The 26560-nt window shown below is 37.8% G+C and overlaps 1 protein-coding gene across 1 annotated transcript; it reads right to left on the bottom strand.

The window, feature by feature from the left end:
• Positions 1-709: 709 nt before the first annotated feature.
• usp11 (ubiquitin specific peptidase 11) lies at positions 710-26560 on the bottom strand. Its single transcript, XM_017720438.2, has 21 exons — positions 26392-26560; positions 25220-25329; positions 22966-23096; positions 22365-22482; positions 20803-20948; positions 19955-20016; positions 18528-18627; positions 17981-18154; positions 17493-17651; positions 15719-15943; positions 14236-14319; positions 13885-13979; positions 12846-13052; positions 10674-10807; positions 8744-9211; positions 7423-7493; positions 6737-6849; positions 5992-6141; positions 5636-5751; positions 4482-4570; positions 710-3579 (listed from the first exon to the last, which is right to left on the bottom strand). The coding sequence occupies exons 1-21, from the start codon at positions 26499-26501 to the stop codon at positions 3451-3453; spliced, it is 2991 nt and encodes a 996-aa protein (XP_017575927.1). The 5' UTR covers positions 26502-26560; the 3' UTR covers positions 710-3450.

The following is a 26560-nucleotide window of genomic DNA, read 5'->3' as shown; positions in this document are numbered from 1 at the left end:
AGCGCTACTGCAGTTTTAGGAGTTTTATGTAAAGGCCAAAATCAAACAAGACCAGACAAATATAAACCACGTTTTCCTTCAGAAGTAGCGAATATTTAAAAAATGTTTTCTGTATAAATATGGAAGACAGGGTTATGTAGGGAAAAGCACAGTGGCGTTGATTGCAGAAAACGAGGTGTAAAAGTTTAGCTCATTCACTGTCGTTAAAGCAGATATAAAACACCAATAATTCACAAATGCAAAAATTAGAACCTGTTCAGCGTGCAGCTGTCATGTAGAGTGCTGGAGATTTTTAGACTCGAAGCACTTTGTGGATCTGGCATGAAAGGCATTTCACATTTAGCAGGCTGAAGATTCTCCACAAGGTGGTGCTGTTAGCACTCAAATCGCTTTTGGTGCTTTGCATCAATGACACTGTGCCCTTGTTTTTTCTTCTGAAACTGCTCACTTTGTAATTGAGAAAGGGCTCAAATCATTTTGCATGCCCATTCCCAGTGGATGCAAAAAGGAAGGTGCTAAGTGTCTGAAGGGTGGTCAAAGTAATAACTGATAATACTGAGCGTATTGGAAAGACATTAGATAACATTTAGTAATTGCAGGGAGGATTACTGATAGCATCATAAAAAAACAGCCCCAATTCTATGTCTGAGGTAAAGTGAGTTCATGGAAGTCAAATGTTTCATACAAAGTGTAGAATCTACCTCAATACTATATATAATCGTCATTTATTCATATCAAAACATGAGTATACAATTATATTCCATATATTAACAAAATAAAAATGAAAGCTCACCCATCCCCAGCATTTGATCCATATGATCAAAGATATTTATTACAATACAAAAATACTGTACATATGCATTTTAAAAATGATTAAGAGCTCTATCCAGAAAGCACTGAAATATTCTCATTGCTCCAGAGTTAATTATAAATTGCACGCAATTAATGAAAAAGAATGCAATATTCATATCCTCCTTTTTTGTTTTTGATTTTAACCCTAACCCTTTCATTAAAGATAAAAATACAAATTTACGGCTGAAAAATGTCTCTGTTTGTGTCCTGCAACAGAGTGTCTTTTCCAGACATTGCAACAGTGGAAAAAGATGACAACAAAGAAAAAAAATGTGGAAGCATTTGATTGCTGCCTTTGACAGCAGATACATGGATGTGTTGGAACTGTAATTAAAACTCACTCATTATCCACATCTGGCAGTTAAGAAAATAAATAGTTCACGAGTGAGTAGATACAAAGCTATATTACACAGTCACCTAAAATACTTTTGCGCCTTTTGCTAATAGAGGTTCACAGAAATCATACTGCAACAGTTACATTTCTGACCACTCGCTCCCTGATATAAGCGCGAGAAAGGGAAAAAAACACTTTAAAGGGATAAATTAACCAAAAAGGCTAACATGACTAAAGGCTATACATGCATAATGTCGACCGTCTAGCTTTTGTTATTAGTAATGTCAGCACCTTTGGCTGATCTGTTCCTTTAAAGAATGCTTTCCAGCATTCAGAAGAAAAAAAAAAGCCTATCCACAACCCTTAGATCAACGACTGAGACAGAACAATCAAAAGCTCTGATACAGAAAAGTATTTTCTGAAGCCAAAAAAAAACATGAAATAATGAGCATCAGGACACAAATCAACCGAGACTCGGACTGAAGTACAACATCAGTGGAAACTCACCAGTTAAAGCAACAATTCATCCAATAATCTTATTAACGGTGAACAAAAGTTAGCTAGGAACAGTCTGCATTAACACTGTTATGCTAACTGGTTCCCGTTATCTTTTATGCATTACTAGTCACTTTAGCATGTCTGTGTGAAACACTCCTTTTTAGGAATGATTCAAATATACACAGTTTTCCCCTCAACTCCTTAGTAGATCAGTCAAGACATGCTTTATATCTTAAGTTCTTTACTTTTGCACTGGAGCAATGAGGTTAATACAAAAGTCCATGGCACTCAATAAGACTTGCTTGTTAGCTAGATTAGCCGCATTGCTTCAGTGCCAATCTGAAGAAACCAAACAATTTGTGGGCAACTGACTGTGGCGTTAGGGGAAAACTGTATAAGTTAGATTTTTCGGTGAAGCATTTCTTTAATGTTTATGAAAAATAATCCCAGAAAAAAAAGCACAGCACTGAGGTTAAATGGATATAATGTGAAGCTAAATTCATGGTTTAGCAAGATGTCTGCAGTCCAGAGTAACCGAGTAGAACTGAATAAAGGGCCACTGAATTAATCACCTTTTCCCTTCCGAGGCGATACCACGTATCAGTACCGATCCTATGTCTACATAACAACTACTATATATAAATTCTGACATTTAAACAAATACAATTATGTTTTTCGGTATGTGTTCTATGTCACAAATAAAAGGCGTACAACATTCATTGGATGTTATCTGCACATTTGAATAGTTTCTGAGCTGCAAAAACATCGTCCGTGTTCGATGCTATGGTTCATCTTTAATTACTAAGATATCGAAATCATTGCTGGTCGTGGAAACCCTGGTGTTTTATATTTTGCAGTGAGCGTTTTTACTACTGCTCTTCTGAAACGTGAGATACTCCCACACCACTGACATGTTGCTTGCTTCAGTTAAGCTCCATCTACTGGCAGCCTTTAGAAGTTGCTTCACCTCACTGGTATCCTCTAGTGCTGATACTGTGTTTAAGTACCAGTATCGAGTCCTGTCTTTCAGATTAAGTCTAGCATTATCAAAAGGAATATTCCTCAAACAGTGTATTTTAATGCAAAACTAGGCTTAATGTCTGAAGTTAGCTTGCTAAACCATGAACTTAGGCTTTCAGTTCATCCCTTAATTCTGAGGTTGCGAGTTTGATTCATAAAGCGAGACTGAGGGTGCAGATCTGGATCAATTCTGCACATATACGATTGCAGGCCCAGCACATGGCTGAAAGAAAAGCAGCTTATCTTGCTCTGAAAATCAGAAGAAGCAGTCGCTGAATGGATCCAGTGATGAATGGCAGTGAACCACAACTCGGCGGCACACCCGGCCTACACAGATTCTCTAAGAAAAGAAAAGAAAAAGAAAAAAAAAAAAAAAAAAAAAAAAAAACACCACAATGGAGCAGCACAAACAAACCATGCGGTATGCGGTTCTGCCTCCACCGGCCCAACCAGTCCCTGTGCACTTCTTGTGAAGAAGGAGTAACGACAACCTGCAGTCCCCTATCTATGATGCCTCTGCACCAGCCTGAGAGAGTAGCCCCTGCCTCCCACTTTCCTGTTTTGGTTAGAGAAGAGGCAGAAGGTTCAAGTTTTTCTTCGAAAACAAAACAAACAAAAAGACAAAAAAAAAAAATAATAAAAAACTCCCTCATTAACCTGAGAGTGGGAGAGAACACAAATAAAGAGGGAGACGGCAGGAAGGCAAGGAAAAGAAACTAAACAAAACGGACATCGGTGGAGTTGTTTCAGTCTATTTCCATGGCTCCACCCACTCCGTCGTGGTTAGTGGAAGTGATGTGATTATCAGGTGGAGGAAGTGTCGGCTGGCGGATCTTGTCTTGGCGCTGGTAGAACAGAAGGTAGGCAGCATTGGTCTAAAAGAGGAAGAACGAGATTCATTTTTAGGGTGCTTTCAGTCATGTCACACCCATATTTCAGTCATACCCATATCTTTCATTTCTCTTGTGTTTGAGGACCAATTCGGACGATTGTGTGGGTTTATGTACCAAAAATAGCCATAATTAATTTTTACAGTCAGAATTAAATTCATTTTGAAACAATTTACATACTACATCAAATTCTTTGATTTAAAAAAACCCAGAAAAAAAATTCTATTATATAGGCTTTTTAATCCACAAAAAATGGCAAATGCTAAATCCTAGCCGGTACACTTCCTATAGCCTACAAACAATGTGGGAGAAAGGTTAGAATCCCAAGCATTTAGACTGCAGTTTTTCATGTTGCGTCAAGAAATACTGATTGCAAAAATATGCAAACAAACAAACGTCATTTTGGGGGTATATTTCTCACTAACATTATAATGATAAACAGATCCTGCAGCTTTTTGAGATGGTATATTGGTAACAATGAGTATCAGTATCAGGCTGTTATGAGGAGAAAAGTGCTGGATCAGATATCTAAAGGGAAACAGAATGAATCTGATCCAATACTTAAACAAATCTATCCTGAAATATCACAAACATGATTTTCTACACAAAAAAAATGTTGCGTTAATGTCGGTTTATCAGTAAAAAAAATGCGCGTTTGACATGTTTCCATTTCTAATTTCAGCTATGTCGCAACTTGTGCGCCTCTGCCCAAAAACGATGCACAAAAGAGTCATACTGAATTAAAACTACACCACATTTAATACTGTCAGACTGCAATATCTATGCACACTGCAGATTCATAGTGGATTAAATTCATTCCGCAATTATTACTAGATTATTACTAGATTAATCCAACTCAAATAGGGCAGGAATGAAGTTATTCTTACCACAATTTGTTCTTCCTTTGCACAGGTCACCTTGCTGTCATCAAAATAATACCACTGCCCATCGTCCTTGTTCCGAGCATAGCTGGTATCTGCAGAGAAAGAATGAAATTAAAAAGGAAACGAGGTTCAGCACCCTGATGCATGAGGAGTCAAAATGTGAAGATTCCTTTTTGGAGTCATGCAGTTACCAACATTTTGCTGTGTGGTGAAAATGACTGGTGACTCAACCCTACAGCACTAAAAGGGCTAACTATGACTGAAAGCTAACCTGGTCACTTAGCATGATGTCAGGCTAACTAGAAACTGTAGTTTTCATTAACTGTTTATAAACACAAGCTTTACTGGTTGAACTCTCTCTTTAACCTCTTATTCTCCAAGGTATATTTTGGTTTGTCCACCTGAATGTACATGACCAAATTGCACGGCAAATTATTCAGTAACTGCATGAAATAAATGTAAATTGTTATTTTATTTATTGAATTATTTATTTGTAAAATTTCCCCTCAAATTAACAGAACATGTTTTATGATCACACGTATTACTATATGGTTAGGGAACCAGCCCTGTGACTGGAAGGTTGCCGGTTCGATCCCCTTGGCTGACAGTCCATGACTGAAGTGTCCTTGAGCAAGGCACCTAACCCCCAATTGCTCTGCGGGCGCCATGGTTAGGGCTGCCCACTGCTCCGGGCAAGTGTGCTCACTGCCCCCTAGTGTGTGTGTGTTCACTAGTGTGCATGTATGTGGGTGTTTTACTGCATGGATGGGTTAAATGCAGAGGTCTAATTCCACAGTGTACAAACACAGTGACAAATGGTTGTAAATTCTATTCTTCTATTCAAAGCCAAAAATCTTAGATGCTCTTTTTTTAATAAAAATAATTTTTACAGAGCAGATCACTGATGAGATGCCATCTGTTTATAGTTTATAGCCTAGATTTGTGGAAAAATGGGTCAAATTTCAGTAGAAAAAAAACTTTATTTCTATTTCTGCTTCTTCAATTATATAAGCAAGAAGCTCTCATACGACACCCAGTTTTTAAATGTAGCTTATGAAATATCAAAGTTATGAAGAATATGACAAAGTGTGTTTTGGAACCACCGGTGGTCTCGAGGAGTTGAAGTTAATAGGGCATGTAGAATGAGTGAAACGTACAGTGTCCATCCCGGAGGCCACCATAGTGGTTTGATACAGCGATCAGGTCATATCTGCTGGGAGGTTCACAGTCGGTCCCTGCTTTTCTCAGGAGGCAACCAGAGAAGTCCAGATGTCTGCAAAGCACGATGGGATGAGAGATTAAGGCAGCTGCTACTTTAATTTTCACCATTAACCTCCACGTGTACAGCCTTTATGACTTCCGAGTATAACTCCACTACTCTGACAAATGCTCTTATAGAAGAGCTGACATAACAAACACACATGGAATTATCACTACATGATAGACAGTGTATTACAAACTTTAAGAGTTTGAAAGGAAAGGAAAGGAAAAAAAAAAAAAAATTACTGCTAACCGTAAAGGGAAGTCGACGATGGTGTCCAGTTTCTCGCGGGAATACTTGGTGTAGGAGAAGCGTTTCAAGTGGATGATTAAAACTTCAGGAAGAGACCACAGATCCAGCTTCTTAGTCGCAAGCTGGTGCTTCTTGCACGTCGGGCAATACCTTCAAAATATCACTGTCTTATTTACAAAGTTTAATATGCTGTGTCCAAATTTTCCCTATGATTCAATGCATATTAATGTACAATCAGTGAACCACTTATTTTCCCCTAAATTTATGAAACTCATTTGTACAATGAATCTTTGTGACAATCTTTACAAAGCCAAAGCTTTGCTAGATTTTTATGAAATAGAAACAAGAGATATGAACATTTCTGTAATATTAAATGGTTAATATGTCATTATAGTCAGTCAGAGTGCTTTTATGTGAAATGCACCACTCTAGAGAAATATAAAAATATAAAACATAATTTTTTAAATCCATTCACAGCAGAGAGGTACATACAGAGTGTAAGACAAAACTGATAACTGGTTGTTTTGGATAATAAATGAGGCTGTATGGCTAAAAGCTTTGAAATACGTTCAACAGTATAGGATAATAATAAGAAGAATAAATAATAATAATAACAGTAACAACAATGTACTATGATTTAATAGTAACAACGGATCACAAGTAACAAAATACACTATACTATTTGAGGGGTTAAGTGGGTTACAAGGAACAATATGCAATAGTGTGTGAGGGGAAAGTAGGTTACCAGGGGTTTTCCTCTTCAAGTGTTTCTACAGTGGTGAAGAGCTCGATGCATTCTTGCAGCTGCACTGTGGTCTGCTGCTGGGGGACATCCATGCTCTGGTCTTTTACATATTTCTGTTCAGAAAGAACTTATGAGGACAACTGAAAAAATGTCTTGTGGGGAAGGTGTGCATAGAACTGAGAGCAATTTAACTTACTACAGCAACACCAACAAAACTAAAGCAAAACTTACTAGTTAACACTAGAAAAATAAATGTGAAATGTTTCACTTTCAAAAAGACAATGGCTATTAATATGTACGTACAGACTAAATGTCTGTATTAACAATATCCCACTAGCTGATTCTGAAGGCATTGTTCACTGAATCAAACGTGTTCAATTAATTTAAAACAAAATCTGAACAGCTCAGTGTAAGAAGCTGTTATTAGCAAAGAATGTGGATCGGTTTCCCAGATGATGCATAGTAGAGTATAGCACTGCAAACCAGTGGATTAATTGGGAAAACATAAACTAGATATTAAGAAACATATTGGGTTGCTGGCAATTTGACTTGACTTGACTTGAAAAACATTTTTTACAATCAATAACTGTTTCCATCATTTTGGCCTGCAGTGTATTAACAGGGGAGAATCCTGTATACTGCCTTTGTAAACAACAGAGGAAACCCTGTAGCCTATACAGACTTACCTCTGCCTCATTCTCATTGTAGTATTTCTTCTTCATGTCAGGGTCCCAGTCAATGGCCACATACAGTGGAGCTGCGAGATGATGCCACAGAACATTACTACCATCTTAGAACACCAACACATTCACATGCACTCACTTCTCATGTATGTTGAGAATTTAACTTTCGGTAAAGATGCAGGGGTGGTATTTCAGTACTATACCCAGGTATTACTTTGATTAGTACTACACATACCTATTACTGCAACTGAATTATTGTACTTTGTTACATTTACAAGAGGAGAGCCTACATTTTACTCCTTACATTTTCATTTGGATCTCGAAAACGCTTGTTGTAAATCTCATAAGTCAGGACATTTTCCTCTTTTTTGGTTTTTCTCCAGTCAAAACTCTCATGCTTTTATATTCTTCCCAAATTGTATATTCTATTATTCCAAATAATATTCCCAAAACTGCTCATTTGTCTTTGTGCAATGAACAGTATTGCCTAGTAGTCACTGAAAAAGGTTAAGACAGATTCTTTAGTCTGGGTAATACAGTGTGAGGAAAGGGGGGGAAAAAAAAAAAAAAAAACAAAAAACAAAAAAAAAACTACAACATAAAACATTTTAGAATAACAATGCATGGTGTTTTTGGAGTAAACAAAGAATGGGATAATAAGCTGTAATAGTTTTTCTCTGGATTGTCTCTGCACAATGAAATGTATATAAAAAGGTCAGATTTTAGTTTAAGAAAAAAAAGAGCAAATGTCTGCATATATAAATAGATAATTTGCATTTGCATATCTATCTGTATTTTTTGGAATACTCAGTACAAATATTTGTAATCAACTGAAAGATTATTAAATCACATATTAAATCACATATTAAATCACTATTAAATCATGTTACAGTGCAATTTATCACAGTAACAATAAATTGTCATTGTTCACCTCTAGATCCTAGTTTATGCCCCTTTTTCATTAACATCTGACCTCTGCTGTACTAACTCCAGCATTAGTCACCAGGCTCATGTAATACTGTAACTTTCAGAGAAAACCAATGTAAACTTATATTTTATATTCACCCTAAAAGTACTAATATTACTAATAATACGTCAAAGTTTGTATAAGCCTGTTGGCATACGAGATCCTGGTTTCACTCACTGTTAGCTAGGTTAGGGTGAAAATGTGTTCAGGGGTTGTGACATCAAAACCATGATGAAGGGTTTTTGCAGATTGGTTCTCGTATAGACGGGGTCATGTGAATATTTTGGTAGAGTGCAACAATCTCAAGAAAAAAAATCAAATGAAATTCTCCATGAATTAAATTAGAACAGGACTCACAACAGGAAGTAAAGGTGCTGCCTCCATCTACCATGCCTTGATCTGTGGTGCCATTGGAATTCACTGCTTGGATAGCAAAGAGCGGCTTCCTCTTCTTCTCTGCACAGCACTGTCTAGCCATAGCTCTCTTGTTCACCTGAGCAATGGGCTCAGCGTCATCTTCATCTTCCACATCATCCTCATCATCTTTCCCTGAAGCCCCTGCAGCACCTTGATCCCCATCAGCAGCATCCTGGGAGTTGGTGTCCGTGCTGCCGCAGGCCGACTGGCCCTCTTCTGTGCTGCTGCCCCGGTCTGGTTCACTGTTCGACTCCTCTTCCTCCTCCTCCGCTCTCTCCTCCCCTTCACTGCTGGGACTGGCCTCTGAATGGATGTTGTTCTTGTTGTGTCCATCATTCTGAGCATTCTCCTGTGACTCTTCTTCTCTTGTGGATGGGCCTGCTTTCTCAGAGTCTTCCTCACCCTCATCTGTATGGATGTGAAGAACAGAGAGGAGAGTTTAGAGATGAGATTAAAACTGCAATGATTAGGTCGACAAAATTGATGAGCTGATTAAAGTGTGGACGAGATGGAAAAAAATAGTATATCATGATACATAGACATTTTCGTGATGTACAATATGTATCATAATATTCTGACAGACAAAAAGCCGTCATGAAAAGCAATGAACAGTGATTATTTTTTAACATTTCACATACTTGGTGGCACTAAATTCAGTTAAAGAGGATCAGTGCTCTTACAATAACTGACATCATCCACAATATGCTCATAAAAGCCTTTTGTGTATTATGATAACATTAAATATCACAATAACGATAAAATATCATACTGCCCTCTACAAGCTGCTTATGAAAAAGTATATGGATTTTCATTTTGTGTATCATTTACTACCAAAAAAACCTTAATGCTCAATAAATGTTGATACAAAAGATACAAGTGACCATTCGAACAGACTGCAATTTGAGATCGCAATTAGTAGTGATTGGGGTGATTTCCATGCGCGAACATAACTGAGACAAATAATAGCAACGTTTGTTCTTCTGGTATTTTATTTTTTTACACTTCCAAACTCTGAGTGTGTGAGTTGAAGCTTAATCCTCGTTATATGAAAGGTAAAGGAAAATTAAGTAGTTTAAACATGACAGCCTACTTTTAGATGCTTATCTTTAGTAAAGTGCTTCAACAAAAATATCTTGGTTATTAGTTATTTTACAGCTTAGTTATTGTTAAAGAACAAATATTGGATGGGTAGCACTATTAGCTGATGCTGGAGGTTTCAGTATAATGTAGTATATAGTTTGGCTAAGCAAAACATCTTTTTTATTGCATATCACAACATGAAATAACATATGTTCTATTGTCAGACATGAAAAATCATGAGTAGTGAAAAATCATGTCAAGTTCAGAAGTCCCAATCCCCTGTAGGCAGCTGGGCAGTACCATTCCTAGGAGAAAACTGTAGTCATCTTAACATGAAAATTCTTGTGCATTCTGACACTAAAATGTTGGAGTAGTTGCTGCAGAATTATTTGGTTCATTTAATTCAATAACTATGCAAATACAAGTCATATATAAAAATTTTACAACACTTCGTTTTTTTGGTTAAAAATCTGTTGCTTACTATACAATGGTTAAAAGACCAGCGTGTATTTGACAGACATCTTCTTTTGAAATCTCACATGTATTATAAATCAAGAATATCTTCCATCCTTTGTGTTCTTGTAGCTCTATAATGGCACAAACTGCTTGGAACCCCATAATCACCACTCACAATATTATCTGTAGGTGCGGTGCTGCGTTTGGGGGAGAGAAGGATTCTCCTTCAGAGTTTTCTATTCATTATAGAAATAATCCTTAGTTGCAGCCCTGGAATAAAATGACCTGACATCTTTTGGTGGGTCAGCTCTCAATAAATAAAGACGCTCATTACCTCCAGTCACTCCATTGGCCTGATTCTTGTATAAATCCTCCTCTTCGTCATTTTCGTCTCCATCATTTTCATCCTCCTCTTCTTCTTCTTCTTCTTCCACTTCCTCTGCTGGGTCTGGCTGACGAACATAGCGCCTGGGAAGGGATGTGACACCCATTTACACCTCCCTTTCTGAGGATAATTAAACTGTGCCAGCTATAAAATGCTACTGCTAACATTTCGTCTAGCTATAAAACCTACTGTTAATAAATGACCCAGCAACACGAGTTACAGCTAAATGTCATCATCAGCATCTGATTCAGCTCCAAACTGTAACGTTTAAAGGAGGGAGACACTGAACTTGATTTAGACCGTCATACTCTGCAGGAATAAGTGAGTTCCAAACAAAAGGATGTCGTTTTCCCTCAAAAACTGCTTTCTTCATTCTTGCATTTCTTAAAGGGATGGTCGAGGAAAATGTTCACAATTTTCTTCTTATAGGGCTCCCAATTGGCCTGGGCTGTCTTACTTGCAAAGGTCAGTGTGGCTGCAGGTATTCAATACAAGCAGAATCAGTTGTTTGAAGACTGAGACCAACTGTTTTAATAAGCAGAATCAGGTGCGCTCCTGCTTGTTTGGAATAAAATCCTGCAGAAACACCAACCCTTTTTTTTTTTTTTTTTAACAAGATTGGACACCCCTGGTCTAAGCTTCAGCCCTACCACTGGCAGATCATGAGTCTGATCCCTGGCAATGCCAAAGATGTCCAATGCCTAGAGTCCAATACACCATAATTGCCCTTGCACTCTCTGGGTGGGTAGGATCGCCCTCCCTCTCGCCCTAAAACTCAGCAGCATCCCAGCCAATGCAGAGAATGTTTAGGGAGGGGAACTCCCACTCAATGTCTTCTGGGTTAGTCAGATGCTAGAGGGCGCTCCTGAGGGAGTCCAAAAGGAATGGGTTCCTATGGAGCTTTTGTGCAAAATCATAGTTTGTAAATGCTGCATTGTTCGTTCATACAGAAAAATGTACAGGTCTAGCAGAAGTCTCTCAAAACTGCTGAAATATTTTTGAACTCCAGTTTTAAGATTTTCTAACAGTGTACAATGTGCGTTCATAACTCCGTGAGTACAAACCACTTTGCTCAGCCAATGAGCTGATCAGCATACCAATCAATCAGGACTCAGTAGCAGTAATGCCAACCAATCAGCACTCAGTAGAAGTAATGCTAGTCTTAGCATGTAGAGCCCAAAACCATTTTGCTGTTAAAAATGGAAAGATACAAACACATTTTCTTAGTTTTTTAGTGAAATAAATCCTCCTACGTTCCAAAATTAAAGGAAGGTCCTGCACAAATCATTAGAAACTTTTCATTTTTTCGATTTTAGCCATTTAGCTACATTCACCCCATTCACTACGGACTAGCTCGCAGGCACCTTCCAGTGTTTGCAGTTATTTTTTCCATATGAAGGGAAAATTTGTGGTCAGGTTCCATTTAAACTGGCTCTAGCAGCTGCTGGCTGATGTAACAGAACTGGCAGTCAGTGTTCTCCTCCAAATGCACCAAGCGGTCGAATTGTGTTGCTTTAGAGGACATTCAAAAAGACGAGTTGTGTTTAGGAGGAAGCAGCTTAGTTGCATCATGTGATCGGAGGAGATCTAACTAGCAACTGGAAGTGACCATGACAAAATTGGTGGAAAAGTGGGTAAAATAAATAAATAAATGAAAACAACAAAAAAAATTCTCATAGTCATTCCAGGTATGTATAGTATTTGATGTTTGCTACTTTAGTTTGCACTGGAACTATGAGGCTAATGTAGCTAACAAGTATTGGAATCTTTTGAACTGTGTGCATAAATAATCATCAATCTCAAACACACTTGTTCATGTGGTTTCTGACACGGTATCATGTATACTGTTATTGATTTAAGGAAAGTGTAAGTTTGTGATATGTAGATTGCATGATCATAAAATGAGCTATAAGTTTTCATTATTTGATAGCTACATTAGCCTCACAGCCCCACTGCAAAACTAAAGAAGCAAACATTACACACTAAATATGTCCTGTTGGATTAATTGCATTTGAGGGGAATTATATACAACTTAGGTTTTTAGCCAGCACATTATCTTCTCTCTGGTTCAGCGTTTCTAGAAGCGCAAACCAACAAACCGGTGCAAACATGAGTACTCACGCCAGACGCTGCAGGAACAGCTGGTACAGGGAGTCTCTGGTGCATTGAGCCCGTGGCAGTGCCATGAGCAGAGGATGGCCGAAAAGTGTTGTGCTGTAGTTGCTGCCCCCTGAGCCATAGTCTCTGTAGTGGGAACGTTCACGCATGTAGACAGCCAGCAGAACTTCCTCTTCATCCTCACCTTCACAGGTGCTGCTTATCTCATACCTGCAAGAACACAACCAAAGAAACTAGCTGCATATCTCTCTTTTTTATAGATAGGAACTTTGTTAAAGCTACACTATGTATGTTTTGGGGATGTGGTGACCTCTCTGGTGGGAATGTGTAATTGCAAGTAACGTGTGGAAGAACATTTTGTAACGTTGACTGTGTTTTAGACCCCTTCCCCAAGTGGATGAATGTGATAACTGTGAGTACGTTGAAAGGGTATTCAAAGAAAGCAGCTTACTAAATAAGTCGAGAAACTGTTAGGGTATAATTAGTAACTGATATTGTTTAACTAGAAAGTATCTAATTATTTTTAGACATTACCCTGTAATGCAATATCTTTCAATTTCAACAAAAAATATCTTAAGTAGTCTAAAGTATATCATATTACAGTATATCTGCAAACCTTTATTTCTGAAATAAAAACACTGCAAATACAATTTAATGTCAAGGAGGCTAAAAAGGAAGTGAACACCACTGAATTTAGATTAAGACTGCCAGCACTGTATATAAGTTGATGATTAGCAGGATATGTTAACTGGCAACATCAGCTTTTATTCAGTGTTAGCATGGCCAAAGAGAGCTAGCTCGTTGAAAGCCCGTTTAGGATAGTCTTTACATGTAAACTGTCAGTCAATTTAGTCAAAAACATTACTACCATAATATCAAAATCTGGGCAAACTACAAATGAAACATATAAATTAAGTATAACTTTTGCCATGTTAAGCAGCTCAGCAACAACTGTGACTGCCAACACAGTCAGGGGACTTACTGGAATCAAGTTTTTTAGCAAGATTATGTGAGTTTGCTAAACAGATTAAATAAAGCTTACACAAAGATGTCATCTCTGTCCAGTATACAGCTCAGAGACTCATCTACATGGTAGATCTTGTAGAAACGATGGTTAAACACATCTGCCACTACCATCTGATACAGCAGAGGAAAAAGGACATTCAGCATGTTACATCATGCATACATACAAACATCAAGATTTTCACTGACTGTTAATGTTAAATTGTGGACAGATCAAATGAACAATAATGAGCATGCACATATGTACAGAAATGTTCACAGTATTAGAACAAAATAAAATATATATATATAAAAGCCACAATCAGATTTTCACAATCCACAAATCGCAATTTAGTACATCAACTCCTTTAGTACAATTGTGTGCCCTCACCTGGTTAGCAGGGATGCCTGTTGCTTGAGAGAGGGCCATGCACAAATCAATCACTTTGCCAGCTTTAGGGACGACCACTCGATGCTAAACAGAGTCAGAAAGACAAACAGGGAGTCACAATGGAGTTGACATTTTTATGTGTGCTTTTTCCAAAAAAAAAAAAAAAATCATATTAAGGGTTGTTAGGACATCTTTTATAATCAAATTCAGTGTTTTTGATACCCTTTAAGGCCCCTTCAGAGGAAAAAGAATGGCATTTTCATCAAACAAACTCAAATGAGACCTTTATTAATATCCATTTTATTCAGATCAAACACACACACATACATTATATATGTATGTATGTATATATATTACATTTATGGCATTTGGCTGACGCTCTTATCCAGAGCGACTTACAACTTGATCATTTTACACAGGTAGGCCAAGGTGGTGTTAGGAGTCTTGCCCAAGGACCCTTATTGGTATAGTGTAGGTTGCTTGCCCTGGTGGGGATTGAACCCCAGTCTACAGCGTAGAAGGCAGAGGTGTTACCCACTACACTATCCAACCACCAAAGAAAGGGATCACACATACATACACACACACACACACACACACACACACACACATATATATATATATATATATATATATATATATATATATATATATAAATAAATAAATAAAAGTTTGACATACATCATTGTTGCCATCCTCTAACCCAAATAATCAGTAGTTAGTTTCTGACCACAATCAGTGTTGGCTGGATATTTGTGTAGGTTTAGGTACAAAAAAAATAGACAGCATTCATTTTTACAGGACCATTTTTCTACATTTCTTCATCAACAGGAATTAAATGGCTTATTTTTATCATTGATAAAAATGATATATGACTGATATATATAAGACTGATATATGAAAATACCATCTGCTCTGATTGGCCGCCTTGTATTGTGTCTTATGGAAAAGCAGTCTGACCTGAAACACTCTGTAACTTCAATGTGAATGGGTGGAGCTAAACTGCTGTAGGCTGAAAACATGGAAATATGAAAATGCACTGGTTTCTGTGACATCATAAAAACCACAGATTCAAAAAGGGATTTTTACAGCATCATTTCCATACATGGACTGGGGACATGGACTGAATGCTACGTTTCGAATCTTTCATAGTGCTTATATGTCAAAATAGTGACTAAATATAGGCCCTTTAATATGCACAGGTTTCAACCCAGCCTTCAGGTATTAACTTAAAATTTGATACATTTGATTGTTAAAAAAATACGATCTGTTTACATCTGTTTTAAGACATATTAGGACTCTTTAAGGATCTGAAAGAACGCTGTATGAAGGTCCACCAATCATTGGTGTTCTGTGCAATCCACTTACTTAAAGCTGATTTTTACATGATTCTCTACATAAAAAGTGCCATTGTTGCCACAAAATGAAGCACAGCAGAAGCTACCAAGAGATCAGCTGATGTATTTTGATATTGTATGCTTACCTGCACAGGTTTAGATAAAGGATCGAGGGAAACGAAGAACACCTCCATGACCCTCTCCTTGCTGACAGGCAGGGGCACACTCAAGTAGCAGAAAGGATCAAAGGTCACAGACACCTTGTGGCACTCAGGGCAGACAAGTGTGGACTTAAACAGTCCATGGAAGGTGTCCACGATCACCGAGTCGTTACGCCTTCTGTGGTTACGCCATGCCTCCTCAGCCACTTCCTGTGCACAAATAGAACCATTTTAAATGCTTAAGCAAACCTGTTTTTGTAGGTTAACAGTGGCTTATTATTCTGGAATGTCCCTTAATGGTTTAATAAGAACCAATTTCACCAACTAAAGTAAGCGTGAAATATTTTTGTTGTGCAAAATCATAAAAGCAAAACTAATAAGTATAAGCTTTAAAAACAATGCTTTTTAAAACTAGCCCCGTAGGCCCAGCAAAATGATACACAGTCACATCACTCCACTGCTGGGCTCCCTTCACTGGCTTTCTGCAGCTGCACACATCAGATTTAAAACCCTGGGGCTTGCCTACAAAGCCAAAAACAGACCAGCCCCTCCCTACCTGATGGCAAAACTCAAACTATACTATACTTGAACCGTTCAAGCTTCGAGTACATCTCAGCTTGATCCGCCATCCTTCAAGATGTATGGAAGACAAACATCAAGACTTTTCTCTGTACAGGCACCCAGGTGGTGCAACAAACTCCCACTGGCTGTCCAATCAGCAGAATCTATCATGGTCTTCAAACGCAAACTGAAGACACATGTCTTTATACAGCACTTAAATGACCACTGAGTTAAGTATTTATTATAAATGTATTGCAATGCGCTGTGTAATTCTGTCCCTTTTTCTCGCTGTATCAACATGGCAGTATCTGAGCTCAGGACCAGGTTTCTCTCTAAACTATTTGTAACTAGCAAAGATACTTTCTCTAGATAGAAACAGCACTTTTTGTATGTCGCTCTGGATAAGAGCATCTGCTAAATGCTGTAAATGTACATGATACAAAATGATGAATTCATTTCTACTGGGCTGGGTTTGGTTTCTTAATTGACAGCCTTTTCTTGAAATGTTCTACATATTTACAGGTGCCAGAATATAAGAGCTGTTCCATTTAAGGTGGAACAGGAATTTCAAAAAGGGGCCAACTTCAGCTTCACCTTATTCACCAAGTTATTTGTTCCATATATGTCACGCATGCACATATGACACATGCACTGTCTTTATGTTCCAGTGTTGCATGTGGACACCCTAACAATGCTGGTCACATTACTGATTTTAAAAATGTTTGCATGCAGATCTTTTCAGGGCAGAGGTGTGTTCACACTAAAGAGACATATTGGTCACGACTGTGAACCTTCAAGCCAGAAAGAACTGATGAGTAAAAACTGAAAAGAAAATGTAACTGAGTAACAAGACTTATGTTACACAGCCCAACCTTGTAAGCTGACATAATTTTTCATTCTGACTAGCTGCTTGATGCTCCCACAATGTGGGAGATTTTACAATAAAATACAATCAAATAAAGCAGAGTGCGATCATCACAAAGAACAAAATGCTCTGAATTGAAGCACTTGTTATTTCAGAAATTATACAAACAATACAATAGTGCTATTCCTGCAGAGTTCTGCAATAGCTTCAGTCCATTAATCTCAATTTTACACATTTCAGGGCTTTTGACTGTCTCTAATTTGCACAGCAGGATCAGGGCTGTATGTGAACAGATATTTGTATTTGTCTTAATTCGAGTGCTGAAATCACTACCTGATCTGGTCTGCCGTCAGCATCCCTGAGCTCAATGTACTCTTTGTTTTTGACGCGGTTGAGGTCCTCATGCAGGCCATCCAGGAGAAAGGACAGAAGCTCCTGGGAGTCATGCTGCTGGTAGCCCAGAAACTGGGAAGCAAAATGGCCCACCTTTGTCTGCTCACAAGAACACACACAAAACGTGTTAGGTATTCTATGAAGCACCAATGTGCAATTGTTTACACTACAGTAATTATCAAACTGCAAAACTGACAAACAAGTATTGTGTCATGTAGGTCTTTTGATTATAACAATTAAAAATGTCATATCAATAAAGTATTATATATTATATAAAGTATCAATAAAGTATTTAAAAAATTAAAGGTATATAATTTTTAGCTTATGATTAAGAGTAATTAGATTTTTAATTTGATGATAAAACAAAGAAAACAGTTCATATTCTACCCATTCATGGCAGCTTAAAATATGTAAGATGTTTCTCTCACCTTAAAGATACGTGGGACCACAGAGTAGTGCCTCCCTGACCACATCTGCTTGATGACATCTGCATAGGCCTCTGCAATCTCACCCTTCATGCCCAGAGGGTTGTTGAAGTTCAGTTCGTCCAGATACGAATTCCGCAGAAAATACTCCGTCAGCGGCGGTGTGTTGCTCAGACACTGAGCATGTGGACAAAGACAGACAGAAATTATAAATAAGTGATATATTATTATCTTATATTATTAGTATTAATATTTTTTAGGACAATAGAGTAAACATATTCTTTGAGGCAAAGTTTTAGCTTCAAAAACGCACTGCAAATGATCAAACATGAAAGAACAAGGGATGAATGGGCAGAGAAAATGAATAAGAGCTATGAAAAATTTACAGCAGCAAGGCATTGCCAGTTGACTCTCAGTAAATATACGATGAATGACATCCAAAAATTGTCATAACTACAGCAAGACAAACAGTACGAATGTTAAAGCACTCTGTAAGTAAAGTATCTCTTAAGAAAGGCTGTGGTGTACAGCATGAAATACAACAGCTGACCTGCAGTGCAGAGTTCATGAAGCAGGTGTTGCCAAGGTTAGTGAGACCACACACTCCGGGTTGCCCTCGATATGTGTCCTGCTCATCCACAGAATTCCTCCTGACAATGTACAGCCAGAGATTAACACACGTACACCATACATACATTTGGAGTTCATACATTTGGAATTGTTTATTAATAACTGCTGTCATTTTATTCAACAATAACAAAGTGTATTGACTTACTATAAACTCATCACCAGAAAGTATTTTGAGATGTTTCATTCAATATTTCATTTTTTGTTTAGCTCAACATTTGCTTGTATATGTCTATGGCTATATGAAATGATCTTAAATCTTATCAATATATCTAATATTCCTCATGTTAAACTGTTGTAAGGTTATACGGTTATTTAACTTCACATGTTTTGCTTATTTTAACTTACTTTGTCAAGTAAAATTCTCTCACTATATTGGCAGATACATTGTATCTGTGATGTTACTCGACAAAAACAAGTAAAATGCCTATAAATAAATAAATAAATAAATAAATAAATAATCTTATAATAAGCATACTATCTTAAAATGAAGAGCATTAGATGTATTAACTAGATTTAAGATCATTTTAAATGACAACATACCATTTTTGCAGTGTGAAACTCTTGAAAGGTTCAACAGTAAACTTTTCCACAACTTGCCAGATTGGGCAAGTGGACTAAGAGTTTACTTCCCCAAATAGAGCTCATACTGCTACACTGTTTCAAAATTCATTTTTTATAGAAAAAAACATAAAAAAAAGAAGAAAAAAAAATGATTTCTTTAGGACAACCACTTTCTTTATAATTATTATATTAAATTCTACACAAAATTTGTAATACGTTTACTCTTGGGTGTGAAAACAGAATTATCTATACCTTTATGCTTTACATTAGCAAAGATCTCTTCTGTAGTCATTTTCACTTTGTTAAATACTTGTGAGGAGGTGGGAGAGCGAGAGAGAAAAGGAAGGACACACAAGGGTTTTGTCTAAAAACTTCAAAACGTCAGCTTGACTGAGCTGGCAAGTGATTTTTTTTCCACTACTGATGCTGGCAATCGGGGAGTTGTTAATGCTGAACTCTGCTTAAATTTAAAAGGATGCTTATTTGATGCTGTTCAGAGCTATTAAAGGAATTTCCAATCAAAGATGAAGGGATTTCTATTACACTGCTGCTACTAAACAATTCTGAGCACCTTGCACTTTAAAGGTTTGACGAGTTAAGTCTAGTGTACTAGAGCAGTGAGTCCCCACCATGGTCCTGGAGTACCCCTGCTCTAACAAACCCATTTTAACTCATGATCATTAGCTAGTGTGTTACAAAGCCTACCATTGCAAACAAAAAGGAGTGCATGTCACAGTTTGGGTCTGACTGTCCACTGTGTGTCCACAGCATTTTAAATCCACTCACATGATCTGGGGTCTGGAGCTGGGCCAGGTGCCATCTGAATTCCTCACCTCCATGATCATGGTCTGCAAAGCAGAGCAAAGCATGTCACAGCATAACCACAACCACACATGCCCCAACAAGTCCACCCGGGCACACACACTCGCACATGCCCATACGCATACACCCAGCCACACACACACTTCCACCCACCTACATGTCTCAGACAACAACAAAACTACCCTTCTACAGTTCACATTGTGGCTTCACACATTCAAGGCAATATCAATATAATGGCAAGCCTGTATCTATAAAACTGGAAAATTGGCTGTACTTCTGTCATATGTGTGTATGTTTGTGCCAGTAGCTGCATGTTAAAAGACAAATTTATATGATGAAACCTTTGACCACATCTTTGTGCTTATGTGTGCTTCAACAGCTGACAAATTCTACCAACAACAATATATAAATATTCATACACATACATACCACATCCCAGGTCAAATTGCATTTTTGTCAACATTCAAAGTAAAAATAAGTTAACACACGTTCTACAGAGAACACACTTCTGCACATTTTAATCTACAATCTACAATCTTTATCTTAATCTACAAATCCAAAATGTTTTTGCTGGAATAATTTGCTGAATTAAAAAAAAAACATATACCATGTGCAAAAGTTATAGTACAAAATGTACAATAGCTAAGTAGAACTTTTGCACTAAAATTTATAGAAAAATACCATATTTAGGTTAATTCTCTGTAAAAGATGTGTTAACCCCCCCCCTTAAAAATTCAATATAGTCAAAAAAAAAATCATTTGACCGAGGTGTTCAAACTGTTGTATACAAAAGCATGTGTGCATAATATTACCATGCCTGATGATAGGCAAGCATCCAGTAAAGTTACATGGATGTTTCGTAGCCTCTCACAGCTGGTGTCAGAACTCTTCATCCACAGTCTTGGTTCGGCATCCTCCGCTACCTCAAACCGCTTCTGCATCACCTTCTGAATAGCAACTGTTACACACACAAACACAAAAATGTGAAAGTCCTAATGTAAGCTACAACACAGCAATGTCAGGCATTGTTCCCAGAAGACCAGTGACTGGCCTAGGAGGCCTCTCACCTAATTCTGCAGACCCTAATTAGATACTAAATATAATTCTGAAATATCCTGCCTAGCAGAGAGCCCACCAGGAAGGATATGTAAACCCACTTTTGTTCTACCTTGAATAACATTTCCAGACACTAGTCAAAGCATTAGTCAGTCATTTTACAGGCACTGTTTTGCAATTTGTCACAGATGAATCAGTCACTGAGGGCCTGTAGGGTCTGGACTGGGAACCATTAATTGCATGCAATAAAAATAATAATGTGCAATAATTTGTTTCAGTTTTTTTTATTCATTTCAGTTAGTTATTTCTGTTATTTTTTTCTATTTCTCACCTTGGTTGATGACATCATCTGCACAAGTAAAGATATTTATAACTCCTCTGACGCATGTGAAATCAATTACCTGCCAAGAAGCGTCAGGCCACCTCACATGTACAGTAATGTGCAAAAATCGGAGACCACCCTTAACTTTGTTCATTTCCAGTCAAAACCACCATTAAGTACAAGCTATTCATGTCCAAAACAAAATGGAAAAAAGAAACAAAAGAAAACATATTTAACATAAAATTAGGCCTAGGCAACTAAATATATCGTCACATTTTCAGTTTCAGTAATCCCAAGCACATTTAGTCATGTTTAGGTCTGGGGTCTGAGGTGGCCATTCCATTCTCAGAACACCAGCAGTTTCTTCATTTACATTGCAAATTATCTGCGTCTTGACAGCTACACATCCTTTCAGATCCATAATGCCGAGTTGTCTTCTCACAGTGGAAGGATGGACAGAAGCCCATCTGGATTGTTTCAGATTTGAAGCAAGAATGGATCTTAATTTTCTCCTCTCTTACAAAGATGAAAGCTTTGGTGGCCTACCAGGCATGGTTGTTAAGAGTCCCATTTTTCTGTATCTGTTGATTTTTTTTTAGGCTTAAGTTTTTGGAAAATCTTATTTTCCTTTGACTTTCCTCTTCTATATGAGTGGATTACCCTGAATAACTTCTGGTTAACGGTTTTGAAGATTAAATGAAAGCCTGTCTCTGATAAACAGTACTGTAGCCCCACCAATCATCTCACCCTTGTCAAGGCAGCATGCTAAGTGCTTAAAGAGATAGACAGATCACACTAACAAAGTTACCAGGAGCCTTTGTAACAATTATTGTAACAACACTTGCCCACTTATCAAGAGAGGAGTATGTCATACTAAACACTTTGAATGACAGCATTTAATAAACGTAAGAGGCTTAATACAAAACCCAGTGTACCTAATTTGTTTGAATACCCATAAAAAGTTACACCGTTCCCCAAAAGAGTTGATTTACTCACGTATGGTGTCTGTCCGACTAAACTGCTCTGTCTCAACATCATCCATGTTGCTATGGAGACAGAGGAAAATTTCCACAGGATAGATCTCAACTTTAAGAGTACTGGGAAGGTCAATGACCTGGGGGAAAAAAAAAAAGAAAGTTTACAATTCAGACTTCAAGCTAGCCAAAGCCCTTATCAATCAAAATCTGGACACAAACGCGAAACCAAGCATTTCAGATTAAATATGCTTTTCCGGTAAGGAGCTCCACCACATATTGCAGCTTTAGGCCCATTTCACAAAATCCCTGCTCTCCTGACACTGTTTCAAAGAACATGTTTAATAGTAATATTCTACAGTAAACAGCAGAATGAAGACAGGACCTTCACAATAAATACATAACTGTCTGATCATAAATATTAAAGCTGACTGTAAACACTTTCCACCATTGGATAAGGGCAAATACATGTAAATAACTGAAAGAAAAACACACTTATTGAGACATTTCATACTTAGGAAAACGACAAATGTTCTAACTGCTGCTATAACACATTTAGCATATATAAACACATACATAACACAGGCAGCGTGAAACAGGCTTTGGTTAGACACTTATCTTACCTTTCTTTCCAGGGCAGGCTGTTCATCAACCATGCCATACCAGGACAGCAGCTTATGCCAGGCTTCTGCTGGAAACAGGACAAAGTCCTCATTCTCCACCAGCCTCTCCTTCAGACGGTATGAATCTAAATCTGCTCAGAGCACAAAGAGAACTTACAAAATACTCTACAAATTAATATTTTGCACACACAAAGACTTTGTGAATCTTGATTTTCAATGTTGACTCACAATATATTTTAGCTTAAGCTTTATTTGTGTCTATTAACTGTCCTTAGCCTGCCCTTTCTGGGTCATGTCAGATTTTGTCAGATGTAGGTTAGTTTACTAGTCCTTTTGGTCCATGCTGTGGTTGTGTTATGGTTAACTAATTGGGGATGAAAACTGTTTAATTTCATAAATGGGGAGCCATTTAACAAACAACGTAATTCCCTGCTTGAACCCCACCTCAATTTTCCTCAAACACAGCCGTTCAACAAGAAAATAACTCCACACTAGTGGTGCTCTGAATACATTATATTGGATACTTAAGGTTAGGAATAAAGATAGGAAACATTACGAAATGTATCATTATCTGAGCAGACTGTGAATACAGGACATATTTAAAGACAAACTGCAAATACAGTACAGTTTAAAGTACAGTTAATTAGTACTTTAAAGAGTAGTTTAAAGAGTCCACATCATGGAAAACTGATTAAACTTATTTAAACTAATATTTTTTAAATAAAACTTTCTATATAATATGTAAAGACTGTGGGGGAAAAAAACATTAAATTCCCTTCCCAGTTCATGCAGTCTACATATGGTCAATAAACTGGAAAAATAGTTTAGATCTGAATTGATTGTTTATCTGATGTCACAAAGGTAACACGTTTAGATATATGCACCTAGTCAGCCTATATCAGCTTAGCCCTGCCCACTCACACTGAAGTTATAGGAGTGTAGAGATCATTTACCTTGATACAGTGCCTTTAAGACATAAGTCAGGGCAAGAAACACATGAAAAATGGTAGAAAGATATTGGTGTTGTAATTGGATTTAATGCAGTGCAGTGTGTCAAACCAGTATGGAAAAGTGTACTCATAATTATTGAGAGTATTTTTAATGTGGCACTAATGGCCCAATCCTGGTCCTAGACTATCCCTGCACTGCACATTTCAGTGTTTCCTCCCACGCCTAAAATACCCATGTTAAACTCTTTTTTTGTGAGGCCTTTTAACTTGGCTGATGATGTTATAGGTGTGTCAGCAAAGGTAACTTTTTTTTTTTCTTCCAGGTGTTTGTGAAAGAAAAAAAAAAAAAAAAAAAAAAATCACACTACAAAGATCTCAAGAATATGACGTTTTTTTTGTTAAATCCAAATAAATAAATAAAAATAATTATTTTTTTAATCCAAGCTCTGACACAATACCAGTGGCAACAGTGTTAGCAGTCAGGAACCCTATCTATGTTGAACATGCTTGTTGAAACAGGCTGAGTTTACTGGGTTAACAATGCTTTAAATTTTTCTCTAACTGACTGGCGATACAGTAATGGCAAAACACTGGTTATTGCCAACATGAACGAAAACCAAAACCAAAACCATAAAGGTCACTAAATGCACTTTAAAATGAACTACTATGACTACACCATTTACACATAAAGAAAACATCTCACACACAGAACCAGAGCCTTCAACATACAGTAGAACAATGGCAAATTATACTACTTGAGATACTATGTGTATGCATATGTCCCGTTGTCCTTTGCTATGTGAAATATGTTCCATCAAGACAGTTTCCTTATTACATCGGCAGCAAGTACGTCAGCATTTCTGAATGAAAAGTCACTCATTCCCTGGATGCTTCCTGATTTTAATAGTGCACTAAACAAGCAGCTAGTCAAACATCAAGATCATAACCATGCCTGAACTAATATTTAATACTTTCCTTTCTCAGCTAAACGGTTGCATGAGCACTTTAATGCACTTCAAAGATCTGATGTATATGAGCGCAGCTAAACTTTATTAGGCTGACCAGTTGGAAATATAACTGCGTTAATTTTTATGACACCACAAAAACAATTTAAAAAGTGCTGTCGTTTGCATACCTGGACCATACAGAGAGGGAAGTGAAAGGTGTCTTTGAAACAGAGTTTACATTTTACTTCAAGCTATCGTTTTCCAGAAAAAGAAATAATAAAAAAAAAAGGAAAATTCAGTTTTCCATGACATGAGCCCTGTAAATATTAAAAGTCTATGTATCATTCCAAGACTCACTCTCGAAGAGCTCTGTGTTATTAATCCGCCCGGGAAAAGAAGAAGAGTTCTGGTCTCCGGTCTTCACATACTCTTCCCACAGGTCAAACCATCTCCTTCCCACTAGATACCTGTAACACAGTGAAGAGTAACATTCAACCTGTGAGTTTCAAACTTGAAGTATTTGTATGGAGCTTTTGATCTGTTCCCATCAGCTACCAGAGAACGTGATTCACAACTGCACTCCAGTGAATGCTGTTTAATACTGGTTCTATCAGTTTGCACTGTTTTAATGCCTACACTACACTGTATCAACTTGTTCCGCATAGCTAGAGAGCAGTAAGGTCATGACAGTAAATATAGGCCATTTTTAAAGTTCTCTTGCTTTGGACCTTGTATGTCGTCCTGCACTTTAGTGGTTTTCCAGTTTGTTTTGTATCCAGGCCTGCATAACAAAAATTCTTGAATCTTGAGTCCTGAATGGCTACCTAATATTCAGAAGTGCACTATGGTCATAAGTTTAGGAACAGGATGTCTATACACCATGTCTATACAGCTTAATGATAAAGTGAGCTTGTCTACCAACCTGCCATTCTTCTCCTCCAAGCCTTGTGCTCAAAAACGAAACTGATCCAGACAGAGCACGTTTAAAATTCAAAAGTGAAAGCTGGTAAATATCCAGCAGCAGACCAGCAAGCTCACTACAAACATTAACATACTACCTCAGTCAACCTACAGACTAGCTTTCAGTGCCAAACTGGCCCTGCCTCCACGAATTAAGGCGTTTCTTTAAAAAGCAGCTCAGTGTAGCAGCCTCAAGTGATTAGTCGCTCCTTTCTATCATTATAAAAAGTCAGACTCGGGGGCTAATTTCATCAGAAACCGTCTGCTTCACACCTCCCACATTCACGGCTTTTCCTCTGGGTAGTGTTATTCGTTATAGTAGCTGTGCTGGAAGATCAAACAGGGTCCAAAACGTCGTCAAAGCTACGCAGCTAACAGCTAAAGTACAAACCAGCTTCATTCAACAGCTGTCTTCACATTTAATTCACTTACTAACACGTATTTTACGACTCCTCAAAGTTTAAACACAAGCAGTAGAAACGTTAGACCGCGGTTCGGCGCCTAAAGCGCCTCCGGGGAGCTTCGCCGAGCTCTTCAGTGAGTTTCATTTCAGCCGCACTCCGTCTCACCAGCTCTCCCCGACCCTTAGCTCCTCGTCCCGCAGCAGCGCCTCGATCTCTCTCCGCTGAGTCTCCAGCCCGGGAGGCTCGGTCGCCGCGCCACTGCCGGTCGCGGCCATAATAACTCATTTAATATCGAGAAAAACAGCGCAGGTCCTCCGCAGAAACGCCGCAAATT

The sequence above is a fragment of the Pygocentrus nattereri genome, chromosome 28 (assembly GCF_015220715.1).
Source record: "Pygocentrus nattereri isolate fPygNat1 chromosome 28, fPygNat1.pri, whole genome shotgun sequence".
In the NCBI taxonomy this organism is placed as follows: Eukaryota; Metazoa; Chordata; class Actinopteri; order Characiformes; family Serrasalmidae; genus Pygocentrus; species Pygocentrus nattereri.
Note: the sequence above shows the minus strand (reverse complement) of the source record. Positions and strands in the feature narration are given on the sequence as shown.

Excerpts from the sequence above, each read along its gene's own strand:
- usp11 (XM_017720438.2), bottom strand. The coding sequence starts at position 26,501 with ATGGCCGCGACCGGCAGTGGCGCGGCGACCGAGCCTCCCGGGCTGGAG. Across the intron at positions 20,017-20,802 it reads CTTGCCTATCATCAGGCATG|ACCATGATCATGGAGGTGAG; the intron begins GTAATATTATGC and ends TCTGCTTTGCAG. Across the intron at positions 6,142-6,736 it reads CTTGAAGAGGAAAACCCCTG|GTATTGCCCGACGTGCAAGA; the intron begins GTAACCTACTTT and ends GATATTTTGAAG.